The 26,724-nt window shown below is 42.9% G+C and overlaps 2 protein-coding genes across 5 annotated transcripts in view; one reads left to right on the forward strand and one right to left on the reverse strand.

Moving 5' to 3' along the window:
- The window catches only part of INTS13 (integrator complex subunit 13), a 57,291-nt gene extending 56,599 nt beyond the window's left edge, over window positions 1–692 (reverse strand). The window contains exon 1 of one of the 2 annotated variants that reach the window (XM_060258123.1): window positions 575–692. In XM_060258123.1, the coding sequence (XP_060114106.1) occupies window positions 575–684 (110 nt within the window). In that variant the 5' untranslated portion in view covers window positions 685–692. Of the gene's footprint in view, window positions 1–124; window positions 141–574 lie in introns of those variants that run through there. The other variant, XM_060258124.1, reaches the window with a different exon arrangement.
- On the forward strand, window positions 131–26,175 carry FGFR1OP2 (FGFR1 oncogene partner 2). 3 transcript variants are annotated; one of them, XM_060258127.1, is made up of 6 exons: window positions 131–402; window positions 12,967–13,103; window positions 18,378–18,495; window positions 19,484–19,626; window positions 24,415–24,528; window positions 25,871–26,175. In XM_060258127.1, the coding sequence occupies exons 2-6, from the start codon at window positions 12,969–12,971 to the stop codon at window positions 26,006–26,008; spliced, it is 648 nt and encodes a 215-aa protein (XP_060114110.1). In that variant the 5' UTR covers window positions 131–402; window positions 12,967–12,968; the 3' UTR covers window positions 26,009–26,175. The 3 variants fall into 3 exon arrangements, with proteins under 3 accessions (XP_060114110.1, XP_060114109.1, XP_060114111.1); XM_060258126.1 differs by lacking the exon at window positions 131–402 and adding an exon at window positions 700–725; XM_060258128.1 differs by lacking the exon at window positions 131–402 and adding an exon at window positions 717–721.
- The last annotated feature ends 549 nt before the right edge of the window (window positions 26,176–26,724 follow it).

The raw sequence follows: 26,724 nt of genomic DNA on the forward strand, positions 1-26,724 counted from the left end.
ACAGGGATGCTTCTCTCCTGCGGCTCTTTCGCCGACACTCCCGGGCCCAGCTGCGCAGAGCCCAAAGCAGCGGCGCGATCCTCTCTCCCGCTCCCCTCCACGGCGTTCGCCTCCCTTCACCCACCCTTTACGTGAGGGAGAGCTGCAGAAACGGCTCTCTCATCCGGGGCTTCCAGCCATCGCCTCACGCAGGGCACTGTTCCCGCAAGTATCGCGAGAGCGGGCGGGAAGACGCCGCGAGAGAAACAAGTGAAGTCTCTCGCGGCAAAAAAAAAACCCGACTGCATGAAGTCAAGAAAAGGGGGCGTGGCGCCGCTGCCCTCCTTGGAAGCAAAGAAAGGACGGAACGGGAAATTGAAATCTCGCGATGTTTCGGAAGGCCGCTCCTCCAGCCCTTGGAAGGTAGTCTCGCGAGGCTTAAATACCTAAGCAGAGGCCGCTCGCCAAGTCTCGCGATAGGCGGCAGCGCGAGCTTCAGACCGCCGTCCCTTTCCCAGCCGGGGAGCGTCGAGGCGGTTGTCGCCCGCAGAGGCGGCGCCTTCTTCCCGTCGGCCCCCCCCGGCTGCCCGCCTACCTGGCCGTCTCTTCATGGCGCTGCTCGGCGGGCCGGAGCTTCCTTCGCCTTCTCCTCGGGCCGCCGCCGATTGAGAGGGCGACGGGAGCCGGGCGGGCGCCTCTCCGCATCGCCGCCTGACGAGGGAGGAATGAACGGTGACCATCGGTGGGTGAGGGGCTGCCGCGCTCTGATTGGCTCCCGGCGAGCTGGAAGCGGCATCCGGCGCTGGGGGTGCCGCGGAGGAGCCAGGCTCGCTTCCCTGGTCATCTCGGCGTGGCGAGGCAGGCTAAGCTTAGAGTTCGTGCATGGTCCGAGGTCACTCAGCAGACTTCCACGGCGCAGCAGGGATCCGAATCCAGATATGGGACCGTGCATTGAAGACATTAGGGTCTTCTGAACCTAGCGTTCCACAGTGCTAACTCGGCACAGGCGGAGTGTTACGAGCAATGGCCCCGGGGGCGATGGGAGCCCTAGGCGGCCTGCCAGCCCACTGCCCCTCTCCACAGTGCCCCCGTCTCGTCCCGTGGCGCTGCACCCCACCACCTACAGTTGGTGTAGTGGCTAAGTGTGCGGACTCTTATCTGGGAGAACCGGGTTTGATTCCCCACTCTTCCACTTGCACCTGCTGGAATGGCCTTGGGTCAGCCAGAGCTCTCTTATCTGGGAGAACCGGGTTTGATTCCCCACTCCTCCACTTGCAGCTGCTGGAATGGCCTTGGGTCAGCCAGGGCTCTCTTATCTGGTAGAACCGGGTTTGATTTCCCACTCCTCCACTTGCACCTGCTGAAACGGCTTTGGGTCAGCCAGAGCTCTCTTATCTGGGAGAACCGGGCTTGATTCCCCACTCCTCCACTTGCAGCTGCTGGAATGGCCTTGGGTCAGCCAGAGCTCTCTTATTTGGAAGAACCGGGTTTGTTTCCCCACTCCTCCACTTGCACCTGCTGGAATGGCCTTGGGTCAGCCATACCTCTCTTATCTGGGAGAACCAGGTTTGTTTCCCTCTCCTCCACTTGCACCTGCTGGAATGGCCGTGGGTCAGCCATAGCTCTCTTATCTGGGAGAACCGGGTTTGATTCCCCACTCCTCCACTTGCATCTGCTAGCATGGCCTTGTGTCAGCCATAGCTCTGGCAGAGGTTGTCCTTGTAAGGGCAGCTGCTGTGAGAACCCTCTCCAGCCCCACCCACCTCACAGGGTGTCTGTTGTGGGGGAGGAAGGGAAAGGAGATTGTGAGCCGCTCTGAGACTCTTCGGAGTGGAGGGCAGGATATAAATCCAATATCTTCTTCTACACCCCTTCCCACTGTGCATCCTCCACCCTCCCTTCCCTACCCCAGGTCTATTCAAAGCCCAGAAGGGCAGTGGAGCTGTGCCCCTGGGGCGACCTAAAGGCACCCCCCTGCTGATTGGCAGGTAAAACAGCATGGCGCTCACTGTCTGAGTGCCGGGGAAGGCCAGCAGCAGTGTGAAGGAACCGTGTCCTGAAAGTGCACCGCTGCTGTTCCCCATTTCCTGGATGGGAAGGAAGTGGGGAGGTGGGAGCGGCAGCCACGCCCTTTCAGGACACGGTTCCTTGGCACTGCTGCTGGCCTGCCCTGGCACTCACAGAAGGTGAGTGCTGTGCTATTTTACCCGCTGATCTGCTGATCGGTGTGGGGGGGCACCTTTAGATCGCACGGGAGCGAGGCTCCACTGGCCTTCTGAGCTTTGAGATAGACCTGGGGTGGGGAAGGGAGGGAAAAGGAGGCTGAGGAGTAGGCAAACTAGGCATTTGCCTAAGGGAAAGGGTGGAAGGCCAAATTCAGCACCCCCGCCCTGCCGGCGCCCTAGGCAACCGCCTAGTGGGCGAGCCGGCCCTGCTTATTACTCATTATTCCTTTGAAGACAAATGGATATCAGGTGTCTCAGACCTGACACTGTCTCCCTGCTCAGATTCAGGTAGCACCTTAGAGACCAACAAGATTTTATATTCAAGGCTCCTGTCAAATACAAGCTTGTAGTCTTAAAATTTTGCTGGTCTTGGCCAATACTCCCTCTAAGCTGTGGCTTTTTGTGAGCAAAAATTCTACTTCCTGAGGTGCTGGCATTAAAGCTGTGAGCTGCTGTATAAATTAGTTTGCTCTGGGGCCATTTTTCCTGAGCCAAGACAGGAGGCTAAAAAACTATGAGCTAGCTCACACTAACTCAGCTTAGAGGGAACACTGGTCTCAGGTGCTACGAGACTCAAATCCAGCTTTTCTAATGCAGACCAATACAGCTACTTTCTGAATCTACTCAGGTTCACTGCCACTGTGGCAATTCTCAGCTGAGCTGCCTAAGATGCTGCCAGTTTTTTTTTCCCTCAGGCTTGATTTTTATTCTGACTGCAGTTCCGAAAGGTTTTTGGCAGTTATAAGAACCAATAACCTTTTACTTGCCCCTGCAGTTGAGGAAAGAGTTATTTTGGCACAATTTTTTGTACATTGATATCGCTCAGCATTAATGTCCTGTTTGTAATAACTAAAAACTGGCCTAAGATTTGCTCAGAAACATTCCAACTTGTCGACTTTGGAACACTTTCCCCTTCTCTTGTTTATTGTCATTTCTTCAGTCTCTTTTCTGTTATTTTTTACTTAACTATTAGTGTTATTTACATTTCTTTTTAATGTCTGCATTATGATGTCATGCAGGAGAAAACACATGGAATTGCTGTATAGGGAGTTTATGACCCGTATTGTTTGAATGCTTGGTACACAGTTTTATTTTTCCCACTGCTTTCACGTGGAAATTTGGGCTACATTGCAATGTTGCTGAAAACAGAAGGGGTTTTTTTTTCTGTATGTCTAGTGATGGAAGAAAGCAGAGCTGTGCTCTGCATTTGGTATTGCTGGAATAGTTCTTAAGAATGTATGGCGCTGTTAGCGGATGCTTTTGTTTTTTAAACTTGGAGTTGCCCTGTTTCATGATTTGAAAATATTCCTCAGATTTGAATTTAATAACTTAATTAGATTAAAGAATCCATGTTGTCGGTTGGTGGATGTAAGCTGCACTAGTTATAGCTTTGTCAGGAAATACATTACGAAGCAATTGTGGAGTAAATTGTTGCCTTTTCATTTTTTTGGAGCTTAATGGCCAGCAGTACTTCTCAAGCAGCTATGTATTGCCACTGTGAATGCATTACTGGTATGTGTTTACAGTTCTGGTATTTTGCAGGTCAAGTGTTGATGACAGTATAACTTTGTAGCCCACTGTAAAACAGGTGTTTATGTAACTAGATTTGCAGTGGCATTTTTAAGGGCTTTGGTTCATCCCATCATATGACTACTTTTATTGTTTTACACATCCAAGCGCCCGTTTATATGTGCTATGTACCAGATGTGGGAATCAAATACATTTAACATATGAAGAAGCATTTGATTATGTAGCTTACATTCTAACATATCTAAATTTCCAGAAGTAATTGTAAGTGCACATGTGCATTGATTTGCATGATACATTCTTTTATATATGTATGCAGATGCATGACAGATTGGTATCTGCTGTCAAGATCTGGGTCTTGCCATGAGATCATGTAACCTGCATTTTCACGCATTTGCTTTGGCTTTGTAACACTCTTATAAGTAATCTTTTCTGCCCTGGCTAGCACCAAGCATTCCCTCTCAGGAGCAGTGAAAATCATCCATCATCTGTCTAGCTAGAGATTGTTAACTTTTGATTCTGGAGAAAACTGTCTGAACAGTGTGAGGGGGCGGAGTTGAAGAGTGTCTATCTTTGAATTATTGGCGCCTCCTAATTTCATGCCAGAGGCTTGCACGCCTTAATGTCTGTGTAATTTCCGGTCACGGCAAAGTATAAAAGTATAGTCTGACCTGTGGAAGTCAGTTCTAGCAAGATCAGTCCTTGTTGTGAATATACTCATCATTAAATGAAGCCTAATTTGATTTACCTCAGAAAGGTGGAGTTAATGAATGCTGCACAGAACTTGACATCTGCCTACTAAAAATGTGCTATATAATTTGCTTCTTAGAATAGTCAGTCAGTCAGTTTAATACGGCACTAGGCCAATCAACAACAACAACACAACACATCGATAACAGTACAACAACAACACAACACCAAGCTAAAATATCACATAACAATATAATAACTATGTACAACCATCAAAGTAGTAATAAAATTATCTGATATAGGCAATACTTAACTAAGGGCAACTTTCTTTCAAATACAAGCAGTGTTAAATTTCTTCTTAGAATAAAATCACTGGATAGAAAATTTATGTATCCATTTACCTTCCATGAAGTGACTGTTTCTTATTGCAGAACAACATCCAAAGACTACTTTTAGCAGCATCCTTTACAGTACAAAAATCTAGTTAGTCAGTGGAGGGAATTGTCTCGGCCGTTTTACTCACCTACCACCCTCCACACCTTCTGTCCACCGGGTTCAGTGTTAGACGTAAGTCAGTCAGTCACAGTTCACCACCTGGAGAGCCAGTTTGGTGTAGTGGTTAAGTGTGCGGACTCTTATCTGGGAGAACCGGGTTTGATTCCCCACTCCTCCACTTGCACCTGCTGGAATGGCCCTGGGTCAGCCATAGCTCTGGCAGAGGTTGTCCTTGAAAGGGCAGCTACTGTGAGAGCCTCTCCAGCCCCACCCACCTCACAGGGTGACTGTTGTGGGGGAGGAAGGGAAAGGAGATTGTGAGCCGCTCTGAGACTCTTCGGAGTGATGGGCGGGATATAAATCCAATATCTTCTTCTTCTGTCTTGCCTCTTTTAAAATAATCTAGAGAGCCATGAGGTCTTCTCTCTCACTGACAGAGACAATTACTGAACAGTTCCTTATTCAGAGATTGCACAGAGTTGGCAGACTGGGACTCAACTGCAGTTTCATTCACACACTTGCCACCATTTATTCGTATCCTGTTATATATTTATATATAGGCAGACATCATAGCTCATGTGTGTGCTTTGTTCCCTGCGACCATAAATATCCAGCTCATGGAGTTAAATAAACAAGAAGTTAACTTTTATTTTTTTTTAATGTATCTTCAGAGTAAATATAGTAGAGGTTACAAAGTTTCTTTTCAGTTCAGTTTTTGAACTGTTCCCCTATCCAAGCATTTGGATTTCTGTGTTTCTGAGAGGGAGGTTAGCGAGGCTGTGGCAAAATTCTTGGCTGACATCCTTAAATTTAAATCTGACCGTGTATGGATGCATCTGTAAGCTCGGTTTCATTTTGATTTTATCTTCAATGTTTAAATTTTTATATTCTGTGTGTTTTTATTTGCAACTGTTATGCCATTCAAGGTTTGGTATGGTGTTACAATTTGACCTTTTCCAGATTGACTCCCAGCTGAACCTAATGGCTGTTTTTTCAACACAATCTTATTTATTTCTGTTAATTTATACCCCATCCCTCCTGCAATCGGCTCAGGGCAGCTTCCAACGTTAATAGCGCTACATTAAATAGTTACGTTAAAATGTAATCAAAATTACAGTATCATCAAAAATTCAATGAAACATTAAAATAATAGATTATATTAAATATAAAGCAGTCAAACGTCGGTATTCTGTAGACTACAGTCCACAGTAGTGGCCATGTGACATGTTGAGCCAGGAAAAATCAAATATTCCATGCCTAAATCAGTAAAATCCCTGTGATTGACAGATTAGGTCAGAAGTCTAGGCACCATGGTGCCTGTAGGAAGGTGGGGGCAGGTAAGGCTTTTGCCAAGCAAGACTTCTGATTGGATGTGCAGATTTTTTAAATGTTGCTTTGGCAGTAACTGTCACTACAGCACAAGGGTCTATATTGTATTGCTGAGTCTATATTGCAGGGGTGGCCAACAGTAGCTCTCCAGATGTTTTTTGCCTACAACTCCCATCAGCCCCAGCCAGCATGGCCAGTGGCTGGGGCTGATGGGAGTTGTAAGCAAAAAAACATCTGGAGAGCTACCGTTGGCCACCCCTGCATTGTATTACTGTAGCAATTGTTTTGCAGCTGGCTCTTGCCGCAGCCATTTTGTTGCTGTATTCATCATGCTGTGTCAGAATTCTAAATGTGCCCAGAAGCTAAAAAAAAGGTTGGGAAGACCTGGGTTAGGTTCTGCCTCTCCTTAAAAGCAATCCCATTGGCTGCTCTTAGAGAGAGGCAGAACCCCTAACCCAGGGCTTCCCAACCTTTTATTGCCACTTTCTGGAAAGTCAGGAAAATGGAAATTGGCCAGGAAAGTAAGAAAAATTGGTCTAAAGTCAGGGAAATTGTGATTAAAATATATTCAAGCAGTGGATTTTTTACCCGCTGCTGCAAGAGCATGATTGGTTCTCATGCCAACTGAAATAGAGAAGCAACAGAATACAAGTAAAATGTAATGATGCCCTTTCCCAGCTCCACCCCCAGCAACCAGCCTAATGTGTTTGTTGAGCTCTGTCCCTGCATGATTTTCAAAGTCTGCCTGTAGCATTTGTAAAGCAAGGCTAGTTTAAATGTTTAGCAATATACAGACTTTAAACATCAAACAGTTTTCATCCATACCTGCTAGTACTGCATTTAACTTACATATAAAGATAAGCATGTTTTTGGGTCATGCTTGTGTATGGAATGACCTTTTGTCTCCGCCTAAACCCAGCACAGAGTCGCAGATGAGTTTTGCCACTGTTGGATTTCACAGACAACTAGCACTTTCTACTCTGCACTAGGGGTGCACAAAAAAAATAATTTGGAATTAATTGGATTCGGAAATATAGGGGGCCAAAATATTTGGAATACTGGAGGGATACAGCTATTTTAATATATATGGCCCCATTATACCCTGTGGGCCATTGAAATCAATGGCAAAATAGGGTATATTGGAAGCCATCTGGAGGGAAGGGGGTTTGAGTGAGAGCCCCCAAATTTGCAGGAGACCTGCAGGGGACTATCCCCTATGAACCCCCCAAGTCCCCCAAAAGTTGGGGCAGGGATTCCCATTCCAGGGGAACCCAAAGACGGTGCCCCTATCCGACCATTATACCCTATGGGCCATTGAACTCAATGACAACATAGGGCATAATCAGAGGCTACTGGGGGCAGACAGTTTGAGGGAGAGCCCCCAAAACTCCATGGAATACACAGGGGACTCTCCCCTACAAAACTCCCAAGTCCCAAAACGATTGGGCCAGGGAATCCCTGTCTTTGGGCTCCCCAAAAGGCCCATTGCCACCAATGCTGGGGAAAACCCAATTAGCCACTTCCTCCACTATAATTGCATTGGGAAAAGTGGCTCTGGCCAGGGGGTGGGGTTGAGGGAGAGGCCCCAAAACTGCAGGGCAGCTTCAGGGGACTCTCCCACATGCAACCCCCCTGGCTGAAAAAACTGAACCCATCTGTGGGCACCCCAAAAGGAACACTGTTCCCAATGGTGAGAAAAAAAACCTATTAGAGCCACTTCCCCCACTGTAATTATCATGAAAAAGTGGCTGTGTGGAGCAGGGGGTTTTGAGGAAAGCCCCCCAAACTGCTGTGCAGCTTCAGGGCACTGTCCCGCACAAAACCCACAAGGCCAAAAAAAAAAATTGGACCGGGGGGTCCAGTTCCAGGGGCACCCAAAGCCAAACCTAACTTCACACCAGAGAATCTCTATAGGACCTAAATGCACTACATCCATCTATGTACTCTATGTACTCTGCTGGCCTGGAACCGATATAAATCCAGTTGCCAGCACCAATGTCACTGCCACACAAAACGCAATCTGCTCAAAGTTTGCTCTGCAGACCTGGCTGCAGCAAACCCAGATGCCAGCTCTCCGGCCCTGCCCCAAACAACGTGGGGAGAGCTGGCCAAGCACAACAAGCATGCTAGTTCTGGGTCTCTCACCCAGATGCCAGCTTCCTTGCCACAGAACACGCAATCTACAGATGCCAGCTCTCCAGCCCTGCCTCAACACAACTCTCAAACAAGAGAGGCGGTGGACCACACCTAGCTCCACATCATTCTGCTGACGCTGAGCGACATCAGCTGGAGGAGAGACTGCCTAAAATCTTTTAAAATTGCCCCTATCTGGCCTAGTTGAATTTTGAAAGAAGATAAAGCCCTAAACTGGATTATTTTTTTTTAAATTTCAAAAACAAAATCCCTAAAAACACCCTTATTAGTGGGGCAGCCTATTTAGTGGCTCTAGGCAAACCGAAAACACCCTCAGACTCCAAAAATAGCTCTATGAGTGATCCACCCCACACACCAACCCTCTCAAACCAACCAGAGGTAATTAAGAAAAACCAAAATGTGACAGAAAGAAACAACTTTTAACACACACACACACCCAAAAAAAACCAGAACCAGGAACAGGGACAACAGGACAGGATGCAAAATCAACAACAACAGATCCAAACAAATCCAACTGAGAAAAGGCCAACAAACTCATCTGTTAGAAAACTGAACTTTTTAACAATAAAAAACCTCAGGCCAAATCAGTCAACACGCCCCCCAAAAACAAACAAACAAACAAACCCCAGAACCAGGAAAAGGGACAACAGGACAGGGTGCAAAACCAACAACAACAGATCCAAACAAATCCAACTGAGAAAGGGCCAACAAACTCAACTGTTAAAAAACTGAACTTTTTAACAATAAAAATTAGGCCAAACAGCCCCACCCCCCGAAGAACCAGAAGAGAAAAGGAACAACAGCAGCATAACACAGTAACAACAAATCAAAGACAGAACCCTTTTAAAACAGTAAAAATCTTGACTTTTAACAATACAGGAACTTAACCAACCCCTCCCCCAAAAAAACCTTCACCCTAACCCCAAGAAATCCAAGCCACCCAAATCAGGAAAAGTAAAAGGACACTGCACTTTTAAAAGTCTTCTCACTAAAGTAAGATATAGGCAAATTGGCAAACCCCCCACCCCAGGCCCCCACCCCCAGCAGAACCGCCTAACCTCAAATAAGCTACCAACCCAAATCTGGATAAGTAAAGGGACTCAGAGTCTTAAAAACTTCTTTTACTTTTATCCTAACTAAAATAAAAACAAGAACCCGAAGACTGTCTTACCTTAGATGTCTTCTGTTCTCCAGGCAGGTCAGGCAAGGCTGAGAGAGAGCAGCAGCAGCTGAGACCAAGGGCCAGCACAGCACAATCTCTCTCTCACACCAACACAGCAGCAATGGAATGGAGTCCAGCCAGGCAGACTCCTTAAAAAGGTTCTCTGGCCCTACACAGAGCAGTTTCAAAAAAATACCACTGCTCTGTGATTGGCCAGAGAACACTGTTTACTTGGATACTTCTCTAGATTGCAGAAACTCCACCTCCTTTCTTGCTGCTGATCTGCTCAACTTCCCAGCTTTGGAAAGTTCCTACTTGCCAGAAACAAATCTGCTACCTTCTTGGTGTCAGGCAGGTGGTTCTGTGTGTGGCTGTCTATGAAGCCGCATTTTGAAGACGGCTTCTACGACGACGACAGTTTTTAATATGCAGTGGCTGGATTTCAAGGACTGTGTCAAGACAGCAGAGTGGCTGTGGTTCTTTGCAACTGGTGATGAAGAAGATGTCATTTAACTCTTGTACAACATCAGTGAGTTATTCCAAGCAAATGTTCTCAGATAGCTCAACAGTTTCATCTTGGAAAAACAAAAGCAATGTATGTTGTCGCTTTTGGTTTGGCACCGTATTTCTCTGATCTTTTACTGAAACAGCTGAAGCAATGCCAAATTAGTAATCTGTTCTGATGAAGCTTTGAATAAGGTGGTTCAAAAGGGACAGATGGATTTAGTGGTTCATTTTTGGGATGATTACTGTCATAAAGTTTCTACACTGTATCTAACCAGTGTTTTTCTTTAGACTGCTAAAGACCTTCAGAAGTTTCAAGAAGGCATGCCTTCTTTATCAGTTGCAAAATTATTACAAGTATCCAGGGCTTTTTTTGAGCAGGAACGCAGTTCTGGCTGGCTGGGTATCAGGAGGTGTGGCTTAATATGCAAATCAGCTCCTGCCAGGCCTTTTCTACCAAACAAAACAGGAGGTGAAACAATAGGGGGTGTGGCCTGATATGCAAATGAGTTCCTGCTGGGCTTTTGCTACCAAAAAAAGCCCTGCAAGTATCCTATGGATGGGCCAAATGTAAATCACCTTTTTTTCTGAGAAAACTAAAAGAAGAAATTAAAACCAACCTGGACTGGAAAGAAGGAAAAAATTGATTGACTTTGGAACTTGTAGCCTTCATGTTGTACATGGGTTTCTAAAAACAGGATTGGAAGCAGTGAAATGGGACCTGAATCCCATCTTGTGCAACATGTATTATCTGTTCAAAGATTCCCCAGCTAGGAGGGCATCATACGAACATAAGAGAAGCCATGCTGGATCAGGCCAATGGCCCATCCAGTCCAACACTCTGTGTCACACAGTGGCCAAAAAATTATATATATATACACACACACACATATTTACACACTGTGGCTAATAGCCACTGATGGACCTCTGCTCCATATTTTTATCTCTTGAAGCTGTCATGCTTGTAGCCGCCGCCACCTGCTGACTGGAAGCACACTATTTCCCCTGAAGTTTTGCTCCACTAGGTGGTTGAGAATGTTAAGTGCCTTAATAAAGCTATGACTGTTTTTGACAACATCAAGAAGTATGTGGAAGAAGCAAAATTCCCCCACAGTAAACCTGCAATTTGTATAAAAGTTGCAATGAAAGATCTATTCATGAAGTGCAAAATTACTTGAATGAAAATGATTGCTGGAGATCAGGAGCCATTTCTACAAAGGTTTCAAAACCAAAAACCACTGGCAGTTTTTTTTATGAAGAACTTTGTAAGCTAATCAAGAAGCTAATGAGTCATTTCATAAAACTGGAAATGCTGCAAGACATGTCTTCTGGTTCCCAGTTGTTAACAATTGACATGAAATCGTCTGAGAACTTGCTTGACAGAAGCATTGGCTTTGCAGTAGAGAAGCTGTTGAAAAAAACTAAATTGAATGACTGTCAAGTGGCTGAGTTTTGCCTAGGGTGTTGAAACATGGTAGTAGCTGTTGTGGAAAAGTTGATTGAGAGAAGTCCTTTGAAGTTCAAGATGGTGCTATCAGCATTAGATCCTACTATCATTTTATACAAGCCAAATCTTGGACTCACCAGAATGGGGGCTGTTCTTGAAGTAAATCAGATCAATGATACAGTAGCGGAAAAATCAAAGCAACAATATACTACTTTAACCACAGCCACCCACAATGAGTTCAAGGCTCAATTTCAAGCATATGTTGCAAAACACAATGATGAAGTTGGAAGCTTTACAGAGGTATTTTGATGTCCAACAAAAGTTTCTCAGACCTGTGGACTGTTGTCAAAATGTACCTTATCCTGTCTCATGGTAACGCTTCTGTTGAAAGTGGATTTTCAGTTAATGTCAATGTTAATTGAGAACTTGCATGAAGAAACTGTTGTCTTTCAACATCAGGTTTATTGAACTGTGGAGGACTTGAATCTGTTGTAATTTATAGGAATCTGTTGCAGTCAGTCAGGCATGCTCATGCACACTACACAAAGCACTTGAAGGCTAAACACCATAAGCAACAAGAAGAAAGAAGAAAAACTTGAGGGACAAATTAAACATCTTGAAAATGCTAAAAAAAAAAAAAGACTGAGAGAAAAAGCCAAAATGGAAGAGGAAACAATTGATGAGAAACTAAAAGTTACTAAATAAAAAGAGAAAACTGTAGAAGTGAAAGTTTTATATCTTAAATCTTCATTCTTTAAAAGCAGATGACTTGTATTCTAATTGCTAACTGGATTATTACTGCAATTTCAAAATGTTAAGTTTTGTAATGTGGCTTCAGAGAAACCATTTTAGATAGAATGTTTATATAATTTTTAGAGTATCATTAAAACAGTAACAAAAATGTTGTCATTTGTTAGCATTCGGAGTAATCTGTCCCATCACAGGAATTCTGTGGATTTGAGTATGAGAAATTTGACTCTGATTCTTGCTTAGCACTGTATTGCTGGGTTACCTTAGTTGTGTATTTATCTACTAGTTTGCACATGAGGTAGCAGCTAGTTGTGATCACTTTGTGATCACAGCCACGTATATGCTTGACTACGGGGCTCCTGTATCAAATAAACAGCACTCCTACATGATGCTAGGAAGCAGCACTCAAGTCTCCTTGTTCAGTGTGCTGAATTTGGGTTTCTAAATAGTAAACTTCTCGTCTGCTCTGCCACCACCGCTGACTGTTAGTTTCATGGAGATTGATTTCTCCAGCAACAGCAGAACCGGAGTTGTACAAGAAGTATATTATTATACTTAAATAAGAGAGTCCAGGCATTTTAAAGCTGTCCTAGCATTGAGAAGGAAGACAATTATGCCAGAATGTTTCAGAGTACAGGAAAAGTCACTTGACGTATTGAGTGAAAAAATGAAGCTTGTATTTTTTGTTGTTGTCTTGTTTATAGAAATGAGTTGCACAATTGAGAAGGCCCTAGCAGACGCCAAAGCACTTGTGGAGCAACTGAGAGAGCACGACAGTGCAGCAGAAGCCCTGATCGAACAGACAACGGCTCTCAACAAACGAGTGGAAGCAATGAAGCAGGTTGTTCTGTTCCTATTTAGAAAATGACAATGAGAAAAGAACTTGGGCTTTTTGTACCAATGTGTCTATAAATAAAACTAAGTAACATAAGTTTCCTTGTCCTTATTCTGACACATTTTTTATTTTTATAAAGTATAATCTACTTTGTTAAAAATAACCATGCAGTTGTAATTCTTAATTATGCTTAAAGAGAAGCTGAATTGAATCAGTAAGATCTGTTTCCAGATAAATGTTTTCACAGCTTCCTGTCTACCTGTGTGTGTTCGGTGGCTTAAGGTCCCCTGTCTCCTACATTCATGGGACAGTGGTAGTATAATGCAATGCATTTGCTAATCTTTTTGCTGCAAAAGTCATTGAGACAGGCTTAACAGCGGATTAAATAGCAGAAGCACTAGAAGTACTCACAGGTTGCAGAAGCTTCACCTCTTTTGGGTTGCTCTTCCTGACTGTAACCTAGGTCATGACCCAACCTGACTCATATCTTGCTAGAGGAAATGGCAGGCCCTGACTAGCCTGATCTCATCAGATCTTGGAAGCTATGCAGGGTTGAGCCTGGTTAGTACTTGAATGGGAGACCACTTTGGAAGTCCAGGGTTGCTGCACAGAGGCAGGCTATGGCAAGCCATCTCTGTCTCTTGCCTTGAAACTCGACAGCACTTTATAGGGTGAACTGAGACTGCATTTACCCAGGATAATATAAAGCACACTTTAGTACACAGGTGGCCAAACTGCAACTTGGGAGCCACGTGTGGCTCTTTCACACATATTGTGTTGCTCTTTAAGCTCACAGCACCCCCGTTGGCCAGCTTGAAGAGAGCATGTCTCTCTAAATCACTTCTCCAAGCCAAGCCAGTGGCTTGGAGAATGCATTTAAAGTTAAAGTTGCTCTCTCTCAACCTCTCCTTCCCTATGTTTTCCTTCCTTCCTTCCTTGCAGCTCTCAAACATCTGACATTTATTCTATGTGGCTCTTGTGTTAAGAAAGTTGGGCCACCGCTGCTTTAGTACAACATAGCTTTCTTCAGACTCCTGAAGGCACTGCTTAAACAATTTCTGAAAAACCATATCTAGATGGGAAGACCTTGGCTAGATAGGAACTGCCTCCAACTCTATATGTTCCACAGCAGAGCAGCCTAAGACAGTTTTAAATAATTTACTGATTACAGTCAGATAGCTTTAATCACACTAGTGAGGTTGTCAGTGTTCATTGATTTTACATACCACATGTGCATATTCGTGCACATATATACACCATTGTGCAAATAGTCCAAAACATCAGTCCAGAAAAGAGCTCCAATGGACTGCTAGCAGAGTAAAGCCCATTTTGGACCGCTAGGTCCTTCCTCCAGGGAGTGTCTTGCAAAACATGCCGTATATGTGTAGAAAATATTCACAATGTTCAGTTCTTTCACAAATTCTTGCATAAGCAGGACACTGCTGCCTCCATCTGGTCAGCAAGTTAATTGCGACACAATTAACTTGCTGACCAGATGGAGGCAGCGTTGGTTCCGAGGCCACAGAAAACAATTATGTACCATCCTCTATATGACAACCTTTCAAATACTTGAAGATTGCGATCATATCACCTCTCATGCTTTCTCTCCAGGCTAAACATGCCCAGCTCCTTCAACCTTTTGTCATAGGACTTGGTCTCCAGGCCCATCACCATCTTTGTCATCCTCATCTGGACCTGTTCCAGCTTGTCTGTATGTTTCTTAAAATGTAGTGCCCAAAACTGAACACAGTACTCCAGGTGAGGTCTTATCAGAGCAGAGTAAAGTGATACCATCATGACATGTGATCTGGACACTATACTTCTGTTGCATTTGCCTTTTTAGCCATTGGAATCACACTGTTGACTCATGTTCAGCGTGTAATCCACTAAGACCCCTAGATCCTTTTCATACATACTACTGCTAAGACAAGACTCCCCCATCCTATAACCATGCATTGGATTTTTCCTACCTAAATGCAGAACTTTACATTTCTCCTTGCTAAAATTCATTTTATTGGTTTCAGCCCAGTTTTCCAGCCTGTCAAGGTCATCCTTTTTTCTTTCTTCTACTGTGTTAGCAACAACTCCCAATCCAGTATCTGCAAATTTAATAAGCATTCTCTCTATTCCTTCATCTAAATAATTTATAAAGATGTTGAACAAAATGGACCCCAGGAAGATCCTTGAGGCACTTCACTTGTCACTCCTCTCCAAAAGAATGAGGAACCATTCACAAGCACTCTTTGGGTGCAATCTGTCAGCCAGTTATAGATCCACCAAACCACATTTTACCAACTTGTCAACCTTATCAAAAGCCTTACTGAAATCAAGATAAACAATGTTTACAGCATTCCCCTGATCCAGCAAGGTAGTCACTTGCTCAAAAAAGAAGAGATCAGGTTAGTCTGACATGCCTTGTTCTTGAGAAACCCATTCTGTCTATTAGTAATCTCAGCCATCCTTTCTAAATGTTCCAGGACTGACTGCTTGATGATTTCTTCTAAAACTTTTCCAGGTATTGACATCAAGCTGATAGGTCGGTAATTACCCAGATCCTCCTTTTCCCCGGTTGAAGATGGGAACATTTGCCCATCTCCAGTCTTCTGGCACTTCTGTTCTCCAAGAATTCTAAAAAATAGTAGCCAGAGGCTCAGAAATTACATCCATAAGCTCTTTTAGTACCTTTGGATGCAGTTCACCTGGCCCTGAGGACTTTGTTTCATTTAAATAAACCGGGTGTTTATGGACTATCCCTATGCTGATGTTAAGTTGCAACTCCCTTCTCTCATTATATGTTCTGCTTTTGCTATGTTGAACACTTTTTCCCTCAGAAGAGAAGACTGAGGAAAGTAGGAATTGAGCAGTTCTGCCCTCTCTTCATCACCTGTTACGATTTCACTTTCCTGCCCTTGCAGTGGGCCTACCATTTCCTTGCTCTTTTTCTTACTCTGAACATAAGAAAAGAATCCCTTTTTTGTTGATTTTAGCATCTTTGGCTAGCCTAAGTTCATACTGAGCTTTAGCTTTTCTAACTCTTTCTTTGCAAGCGTCGGTTATTCGTTTATATTCGTCCTTGGTCATAAGTCCCTCCTTCCATTTCCTAAAGGAGTCGTTTTTATTTCTCAAGTCTTTAGAGAGCTGTTTATGGAGCCACCTTGGCTTCTTTAGGCTCCTCCCATTTTTTCTTCTCATAGGAATCCTCTGTGGTTGTGCTTTCAATATTTCATTTTTAAGAAACTCCCACCCCTCATGAATGCCCTACTTCTTAAGTATTTCTGAACATGGGATTTTGCCTAGCATAGTTCTAAGTTTGTCAAAGTTTGCCTTTTTTGAAGTCCAACCTATACATCTGATAACGTACAGCCTTTCCCTTTGCTAAGACTGTAAATTCCAAAATCACATTGCCACTACTGTCTAGGGTGCCCCCAATTTCTACCTCATCAACCAGTTATTCCTTGTTCGTGAGAATCAAGTCCAAAATAGCAGATCCCCTTGTTTCTTTCTCCACTTTCTGGAAAAGGAAGTTGTCAGCAAGTCAAGAATTTATTTGACCTTTCCTTTTTAGCAGAGTTGGACTTCCAACAGATTTCTGGGTAGTTGAAATCTCCCATGATCACTGTGTCCCTTCTCTTGGAGAACTTTGCAATCTGTTGTAGGAGTATCTCATCCAAGTCCTCTGCCTGGCTTGGTGGTCTATAGCAGACCCCCACCATGATATCACTGTTATTTCTTACTCCTTTTATTTTTACCCAGAGACTCTCAACTGAGCTGCCATGCTCAGATTCATATCCTCACAAGTACATACCTTCTTCACAGATAATGCTGTGCCTCCACCCTTTCTTATTTGTCTGTCCGTTTTAAATACGTTGTACCCCTGAATCCTAATATTCCAATTGTGGGTGTCATCCCACTCAAGTTTCAGTAAGGCCTATTAAGTCATAGTCTCCTTGCTGTATTAGGACTTCCAGTTCCTCCTGTTTGTTTTGCATACTCTGTGCATTAGTGTAGAGACATCGAAATCCATGTTTTATGGATCCTGACGGTTTAGTTTCTGTACATACCTGCAAGCTAATGTTACCTAGTGTGTGTGCCACTCTGCAGAGTTTTAGTGCTCTTATCCCCAGTTACTGGATTCATATGCGGCTTTCGATTATTGTCTTGCTCCCGCACACAATTTAGTTTAAAGCCCTCCTTATTAGGTTAGCATGGCTGTTACTAAACACCCTTTTTCCGACCTTCATAAGGTGCAAACCATCTCCCTTGTTGCTTTCAGTCATACAGTATTAGTTAATCATTTGAAGTGTATAGCGGAAATTTCAGATACTGTTCTCTCCACTCTTTTCTGTGCACGGAGGAAAATGAATCATTTCCTGGGACCTATTTTGAGGAGCTGCTTGAGGTTCTGTTTTATTGCTAATGCTCTTCAGCATCTACAGTATGCCAGTGAGAGATCAACTGGAGTTTAGCCTGATCAACTGTGGAGAGCCAGTTTGGTGTAGTGGTTAAGTGTGCGGACACTTATCTGGAGAACCGGGTTTGATTCCCCGCTCCTCCACTTACAGCTGCTGGAATGGCCTTGGGTCAGCCATAGCTCTGGCAGAGGTTGTCCTTGAAAGGGCAGCTGCTGTGAGAGCCCTCTTCAGCCCCACCCACCTCACAGGGTGTCTGTTGTGGGGGAGGAAGGGAAAGGAGATTGTGAGCTGCTCTGAGACTCTTTGGAGTGGAGGGCGGGATATAAATCCAATATCATCTTCCAAATCCAATATCTTCATCAGTGCCTGGATGCCATGGCCAAGTTGATTGGGGAGAAACTGAAATGAAAATTTCGATAAGACTGAGGTCACAGGAAAGATTTAACTTTCTGTTTAGTTAATTCTGACCAGGCAAAAACTTGGGGGGGGGGTGCTACTCAATTCACCCTTGCTGTCAGAGAAGGAGGGGCTATTTGCTATCTACATCCAGTTTTGTAAATTGTTCCCTCTTCTAGAGGCCATGTATGCCCAACAGCTAAGATGTGCCTAGTGGGGTTTTGAACTAAAAAAAATGAATAAATTGGAAACCCAAATCATGTTCCTCTGCTTTTGAAAATCATCTCAGGTTGAAACACAGACATGCGGAAGGACTGTTCTTTGAGAAACAGAAGCCCGAAGTACTTTTGAGCGTGCAGAATTAGCTGCATCGTTTTTTAGATCACAGCCAGTAGTTCTGATCAGTTTAGTAATTAATAACAAAGATCTGACATCTGGATGCCTTTTTTTTGTGTTTTAAAATTGATTTTAGTACCAGGAAGAAATTCAAGAATTGAATGAGGTAGCAAGACACAGGCCTCGCTCTTCATTGGTTTTGAGTATCCAGCAGGAAAACAGGCAGATCAGGGAACTGCAACAAGAAAATAAAGGTATCTAAACTGATCTTTGAGTTTTAAAGAAAATGTTTCAGTGGTATCCCACTGCATAGATTAGCCTGTACTAATAGAAATATGCAGGTTCAGTGTTGACAGTGTGATTCCTCTGTGGGGAGTTTTAAACATTTTTTGTGCATGTTCAAAAATATAACCCTTTTAGAAAGTGGTAATTCATTTTGTTATCGAGACTACTTACTGCAATAGCAACAAAACAAAAAAAAGTTCGAACCTCTCTCAGAGATGAATGGTTCTTTAGCAAGTGGAGTGCTGTCTTAACTAAGTTACCTGTTGGGCAGAGAAATAACAGGCAATGTTCAGATAAATTTATTGAGTGTTAGTTTTTTGGGGTTTTTTAAATAGAAGGTTAAGAAAAAGTCTTTAATGCCTGCTTTTTCTTTCTGTAGTTGGAGTATTCAGCATTATATGTCTTTATTGTGTTTTATGTTATTTTGAAAAATTTTATAAGAAAAATTTAACATAACCTAAACTTTTGGGAACTTAGTATTAAGTATTCCAAAGAAGCTAGTCTTTACAGTGCCATTGGACTCTTGTTTTCTAAAAAGAGTATTCTTTTGACGTAGTCAGATGTAAGTTTGCTTAGATTCAGTAGAACTTGCATCCCCATAAGAGTGTTTAGGAACTGATAGTGATTAACTGGTTGAGCAGTGTATTGTTGTTGCCAATAAATTGGTTTTTTCTAAGTAAAGGTAAATGCAGATTTTAAGTTCCATTAAAATGTTTCCTTTAGTATAGTTATAAGGGGGACTAAAAGAGTCATTTTTGCATGCTTATTTTTATTGTGGTAGCCAAAATTTGGGTTGATTTGACATGTTCAAGAATGCCAGCTTCCCATGCTGTGTAACTGTAATTAGATGGATGGTTTTATTGTAGCTGCTATTCTTAAAGGTGAACCTTCTCTTATATTGAGACTGAGCTTACTGTTCACTATGCACGTATTTTCATTTACTTTTTATTTTTACAGAATTACGCACATCTCTTGAAGAACATCAGTCTGCACTGGAGCTAATAATGAGCAAATACAGAGAGCAGATGTTTAGACTGCTCACGGCCGGCAAAAAAGATGATCCAGGTATTATAATGAAGTTAAAGGAGCAGCACTCAAAGGTAGTAAGCCTTTAAAAATCCCATAAACCTGTTGCACTTAGAGTGTGTTGTTGAGATTTCTGATTGTATTGGATGCTGCAACATTCTTTCCAGTTTTAGTTGGTTTGGAGGCCGGAGCTACACGTTAGGTATCATTTCTAAATCCCCACTGCTGCTGCTCTGCACATTGGCACTGAAGGCGTGATAGACAAGGAAGTAGGAATGACCGGAAGAAGGGGGAGAAGAGAGTCTCTTAACGTACTGCTTTTCACCAGCCTCTTATTTCAGAATTGTGTTTAATTATTTGAGTTGACATCATTCCATATGTCTAAATTAAAAAGTCCAGCGAGTGGTGGTGCTTTCAGTCAGTTAAAAAGTATCTTTGGTCAACAAGGTTCAATCCAAATGTGCTCTTTTATGCACAGAAGAATAATTTAAATACAATTCCAGTTTGGATTTAATCCATAAATTATAGAGGATTGAGCAATCATTCAAATTTGTATACAAACCATTCATTCTAAAGCAAAAAATATGCTCAAACTTGTGCTGAAGAAGAATTGCAGATTTATACCTTCTAACAAAAATCTGTAATCTTTCATTGAAATCTGCCTCCGTTCCTGAGGACTGGAAGGTAGCAAATGTCACCCCCATCTTTAAAAAAGGTTCCAGAGGAGATCCGGGAAATTACAGGCCAGTCAGTCTGACTTCAATACCAGGAAAGTTGGTAGAAACCATTATCAAGGACAGAATGAGTAGGCACATTGATGAACATGGGTTATTGAGGAAGACTCAGCATGGGTTCTGCAAGGGAAGATCTTGCCTCACTAACCTGTTACATTTCTTTGAGGGGGTGAACAAACATGTGGACAAAGGAGACCCGATAGATGTTGTTTACCTTGACTTCCAGAAAGCTTTTGATAAAGTTCCTCATCAAAGGCTCCTTAGAAAACTTGAGAGTCATGGAGTAAAAGGACAGGTCCTCTTGTGGATCAAAAACTGGCTTAGTAATAGGAAGCAGAGAGTGAGTATAAATGGGCAGTCTTCGCAGTGGAGGACGGTAAGCAGTGGGGTGCCGCAGGGTTCGGTACTGGGTTCCATGCTCTTTAACTTGTTCATAAATGATTTAGAGTTGGGAGTGAGCAGTGAAGTGGCCAAGTTTGCGGATGACACTATTGTTCAGGGTGGTGAGAACCAGAGAGGATTGTGAGGAACTCCAAAGGGATCTGTTGAGGCTGGGTGAGTGGGCGTCAACATGGCAGATGCGGTTCAATGTGGCCAAGTGCAAAGTAATGCACATTGGGGCCAAGAATCCCAGCTACAAATACAAGTTGATGGGGTGTGAACTGGCAGAGACTGACCAAGAGAGAGATCTTGGGGTCGTGGTAGATAACTCACTGAAAATGTCAAGACAGTGTGCATCTGCAATAAAAAAGGCCAACACCATGCTGGGAATTATTAGGAAGGGAATTGAAAACAAATCAGCCAGTATCATAATGCCCCTGTATAAATCAATGGTGCGGTCTCATTTGGAGTACTGTGTGCAGTTCTGGTTGCGCACCTCAAAAAGGATATTATAGCATTGGAGAAAGTCCAGAGAAGGGCAACTAGAATGATTAAAGGGCTGGAGCACTTTCCCTATGAAGAAAGGTTGAAACGCTTGGGACTCTTTAGCTTGGAGAAACGTTGACTGCGGGGTGACATGATAGAGGTTTACAAGATAATGCATGGGATGGAGAAAGTAGAGAAAGAAGTACTTTTCTCCCTTTCTCACAATACAAGAACTCGTGGGCATTCGATGAAATTGCTGAGCAGAAAGGTTAAAACGGATAAAAGGAAGTACTTCTTCACCCAAAGGGTGATTAACATGTGGAATTCACTGCCACAGGAGGTGGTGGCGGCCACAAGTATAGCCACCTTCAAGAGGGGTTTAGATAAAAATATGGAGCACAGGTCCATCAGTGGCTATTAGCCACAGTGTATGTGTGTATATAAAATTTTTTGCCACTGTGTGACACAGTGTTGGACTTGATGGGCCGTTGGCCTGATCCAACATGGCTTCTCTTATGTTCTTATGTTCTTACCCCGCCCTTCTCTCTGAATCAGAGACTCAGAGTGGTTCACAATCTCCTATATCTTCTCCCCCCACAACAGACACCCTGTGAGGTGGGTGGGGCTGAGAGGGCTCTCACAGCAGCTGCCCTTTCAAGGACAACCTCTGCCAGAGCTATGGCTGACCCAAGGCCATTCCAGCAGGTGCAAGTGGAGGAGTGGGGAATCAAACCCAGTTCTCCCAGATAAGAGTCTACGCACTTAATCACTACACCAAATTGTGCTGTAGTTAGCAAACTCTTGGAATTCTCTTTTATGGGGGAGAATATAGGAATGGCTCTCCTAAGATGGCACTTTTCATTTGCAGTCTTGTATGTACTGTTTTTTTTTAAAGGGCATTTTACTTATTTGATTTTGTTAACTTTTATCTAAGCAATTAATTGCTGTAAAACTACTATTATGTACTATGAAAGTGTTTGTTGAGAGCTCACGATACTGAAATAATTCAGTTGACCAGGGCTTTTTTGTAGAAAAAGCCCATCAGGAACTGATTTGCATATTAGCCCCCCCCCCGATGTCACCATTGTTTCACAGGGCTTTTTTTGTAGAATAAGCCTAGCAGGAACTCATTTGCATATTAGGCCACACACCCTGCTGTCAAGCCAGCCGGAACTGTGTTCCTGTGCATTCCTGCTCAAGAAAAGCCCTGCTGTTAACTAAGTCCCCAAAGTACTGTGGAAAGGCAGTTTTGGTTGGGAAATTACATGTGAAACAGATTAATAAATAGGCTAGTTAATATGCAGCAGTTAAACATAGATGCAGTCTTTTACATCATGCTGCTGCTGATAAATTTCAAAGATGCATAAATTCAGGCATACGATGTTAGGTGTTGCGGGGTGTTACTTCATAACAGCAAGGCTGTGGTTAAAAGAAGATGGAGCAGAGGTCCAAAAAAAATATGAAAAATATGGAGCAGAGGTCCATCAGTGGCTATTAGCCACAGTGTGTATATATATAAATTTTTTTGGCCACTGTGTGACACCGAGTGTTGGACTGGATGGGCCATTGGCCTGATCTAACATGGCTTCTCTTACGTTCTTATGTTCTTAAGAGGCTTGAATGTTTACAGTATGTTGGCTCGTGTTGCACTTTTGATAGAACTAAGTTGAAGTGTGTCATAAACATGTCAATATCTATAAGAACAGAACTTCATCCTTTCTGTCCAAAGAACGGAGTTTTCCTTGAGCACTGATATCCCAAGAGGCTGAAACAAATTAACAGATTTCTTTCTCTAGTTTTTTAAAGCACTGTGATTATTTCCTGAAGACTGAGTTTGTATCTTCTGTGTTTACTGCTGGATGAGATTGGATTGATTCCCAAAACAGGGCACGACTGTGTGGTGGGAAGAAAAGCAGAGTTTTCTGGCTGCTTCACTCAAACTGTATCTTGTCACTGATCCAGCTTGCCCAAGCAATTCCTGGAAAGCTGCGGCTGGAGGGAGCGGGGGGGGCGGAGTTCATGGGAAGGATTCTACAGGGGTATGGAGAGCTTCACTAAAGAGGGAGCAGTATTCCCTCAACTTCCCTTTACTGGTGGTGCAGGAAGAAGGTGGGGGTGATCAGTATTCATAGGGTTCTCCCATTCTCCAGCATGAGCTACTGAAGAAAAACAATAGGAAATACCCACAAGGACCTTCTGTTTATGACTTGTAGGATCCAGCCCCCTAGTGTTGGACCACCGACCCCTTTTTCCTGGAGAAGTTGATCAAATGTGTGCCCATAAAAACAGCCTCAGTGAACACTAGAGCAACAAGTTATTGGAGCTAAGTTATTAAGTCTCGAATCATTATTGGAGGAAATCAGTGTTACATACGTTTTCCAAATTACATAGGAAAGCTGTGCAAATTTCCTTTTTCTCTAGCAGATCAGGCAGCTGGTACCCTATCTGTCCCCCTAGGACCTAGCTACAGTGGCCACTTCCAGGCTTGACTGCTGTAACTTTGCTCTGTGTGGGCTTGCCCTTGGGACTGATTTGGAAACTCCAGTTGGTGCAGAATGCAGCACCACGTTTGCTGACTGCATTGCCTGCACTTCGCCAGCTGCACTGGCTACCAGTTGAGTACCAGATCCATTTCAAGGTGTTGGTATTGACATTCAAAGCCTTGCACAGCTTGGGACCAACATATCTGAGGGACTGCCTCTCCCTGTATGTGCTGCAAAGAGCTTTACGCTCAGCCAATCAACACCTGCTGGTTGTCCCCAGCCTGAATGATGTCCGATTAGCCTTACCAAGGCCAGGGCATTTTCTGCCCTGGGTCTGGCCTGGTAGAACATGCTTCCCCTTGAGATCAGCACCTTGCTGGACCTTTTACCATTCTGTAGGGCCTACAAAATGGAGCTGTTCCACCAGGTCTCCAGTTGAGGTGACGGGCAACCCATTAAGTTGGTCTCCCGGCCACAGTCTTCTCAGTATGGATCCAGTTCTTTAGAAGTTCCTGTTACTTTGCAGCTGCAGTCTCCGACTCAGTGTATTCTTGGCTGACAATTGTCTGTTTTAGTTCTTACTTTAACTGTTCTAATTTATATATGTATTAGCTAACTATGTAATTTTATGTGTTGAAATCTGCCCTGAGCCCACTTGCAGGGAGAGCAGAATATAAAGCAACAAAAATAAATAAATGTGTGTGTTTTCTTAAATTCTAATTGATTATTGTCATAATTGTATACAAGTACAAGAAGCGTTCCTCCTTTTTTGGCATAGGAGCTACAAGTCCATGTGGATCAAATTACAGAAATGGCAGCAGTGATGCGGAAAGCGATTGAAATTGATGACCAACAGGGCTGCAAAGAACAAGAACGAATTTTCCAACTAGAAGTAAGTAATAAGTCACATTGAAATTGTGCAAAGTAATGATTGTTTAAAATTGCAAAAAAGCATAATGGACATCAAAACAAATTCTGAATGCTTTGGGATTCCTTTTGCATGGGAAAATTAGGCACCATCAGTGAAGGGAATTTTAAAGTGTGGTATATTTGCATCATGAATTTAAGAATCTGATTACTACAATAGATCCGAAAGCCAGTTGTATAAGAAGCAGTATGCAACGTGAAACTAAAGTTTAGTTCACCAATTGTGTCGACTAGTTTTAAATGCAGTGGCACAAGTTGTGATGCTGTTGCTAATGCTTAGTCCTTTGGCAGATGGGGTGCAATTTGCTGTCCGTGGCCTGTTGTGGGAATAAAGGCAAGTATTGTTGCTAGCCTGTCAGGCAAACTTATGGAAACTTCATTCAGCAAAGAGGAAGCAATGCATACTGTCAGGCTGCTTTTGATTCCTTTACATTAATATACAAAAAGAGCCCCAAACGTTTGATAAATTTAAAATGTTTCTGCTTCTTGTATGGCCATTCCTCCAAAAAAAAAAAGAGCAAATCTGCTATTTGTTCTTAGATGATCTTGGTAAATATGATCTCTTATTCCATCCTTCTCCTGATGTCCAGTCTGAATCTTCCCTGTCGTCTGTCTCTTCTTCAGAGGTAGAATATGTGGAGTCTGCCTAAGCCGCATGTTTAGTCACATTTGAGCTGGTGTTCCATTTGTAGACCCTACTTAATGAATAGTCCTTAAAGTCTCTCACAAACTTCATGCTCTTGGATTTTGGTGTCTCATTGTTTAATGGAGGCCTAATTCTCCCATTTTCTCATCAAAAATTCTAGTAGAAGACTTAAGTTTTGTTTCTGCCTCTTTAATTTTTTAGTTTTTCAATTTCTTCATTAAATTTTTCAATGAGAAATAACAGAAGGTCCTGGGAGCACTTATTCATTATTGCTTTAAATTGGGGATCACAAAAGAAACTTTTTGTATTTGGAGCCTCCCTGGGATCCTTTGTGATTTAATATAGTCTGCTAAAGAGGGAGTATGTAAAAACAATTTTGGTACATTTTTGTTTCATGTGTAACAGTGACAAGTCATTCCTATTTTCCTGTGTGCTGAAAATTTGATTCCTTTACAGCAAATAAAAATTCTTGCTTTTATGGGAGAACATTTGCATAAAAAATGTGTCTGTTTAAGATCGCCTGTGTCTAGAGTTACAGCTTTCCCCAAATTATTTCCTTTAGGAACATAAAATAGTGTACTAATTTTCCTTTTTTCCACTTTTTCCAGTATTTTTTTCCTGTTTGGCCATATTACTTAAAGCAGTCTTTCATTGGTTACAGCAAGAAAACAAAGGACTGAGAGAAATCCTGCAGATAACAAGAGAGTCATTCCTGAATCTCAAGAAAGAAGATGCATCAGAAAGTACCTCTCTGTCAGTATTAGTAACAAACAGTGACTTGAGCCTTAGGAAGAGCTGAGAATCCTGCGGAGGCTCTAAATGACTGCTGCCAACCCAACAACTGAAAGTATCAGGGTTGATTTGTCACACACACGTTTTCCAATGAGGCATCCAATGCATCTAGACTGGATAACAATTTGACTTTTATACCACGTATAGTATATTAAAATGACTTGTTTAAACTCATTGTTAGTGTCCAATATTAGCTGAAAGACAGATTCAACATCAGTAGGAAATGGGCTAAGGATGGCTATGAATTTTTTAATAAAGCTAGTGAAACAAGTTCACAGGTGAGACACGTATCTAGAAAGTTCAAAATATTGGTCCTGGAGCATATGTGCATATAGAATAAAAGCTGCGTAGTTGGAACATATTGATGCACATCCTTGAAGGAAATGAGATCTGCAGGTTTTGCTTGCACAGCGCTGTTTGGTGGCTGGCTGTGCAGTGCTGATAAGATGATCGTGTTAGTCTTTCTTTCTCCCCTGAAGTAGTTTTAAAAATGGAGTGTTCCTTTTCTAAAGAATTTTTTTAATGCATTAAACCTACGGCACCTTGCTGAAAAAAGTATGACAAGGGCACAAGTTTCTAGAAGAGTACTCACCAAACACTGAACGCCCTGTAGAGCGAACATATGAACTATAGTGTCTCCTAGTCAACACTGTGTATAGCCAACTGCAAGATCAGGTGTGTGCGCTGCAACACCTGGAGCATCAGCAGTTGCAGGAAGAGTCT

The sequence above is a fragment of the Heteronotia binoei genome, chromosome 17 (assembly GCF_032191835.1).
Source record: "Heteronotia binoei isolate CCM8104 ecotype False Entrance Well chromosome 17, APGP_CSIRO_Hbin_v1, whole genome shotgun sequence".
Classification (NCBI taxonomy): Eukaryota; Metazoa; Chordata; class Lepidosauria; order Squamata; family Gekkonidae; genus Heteronotia; species Heteronotia binoei.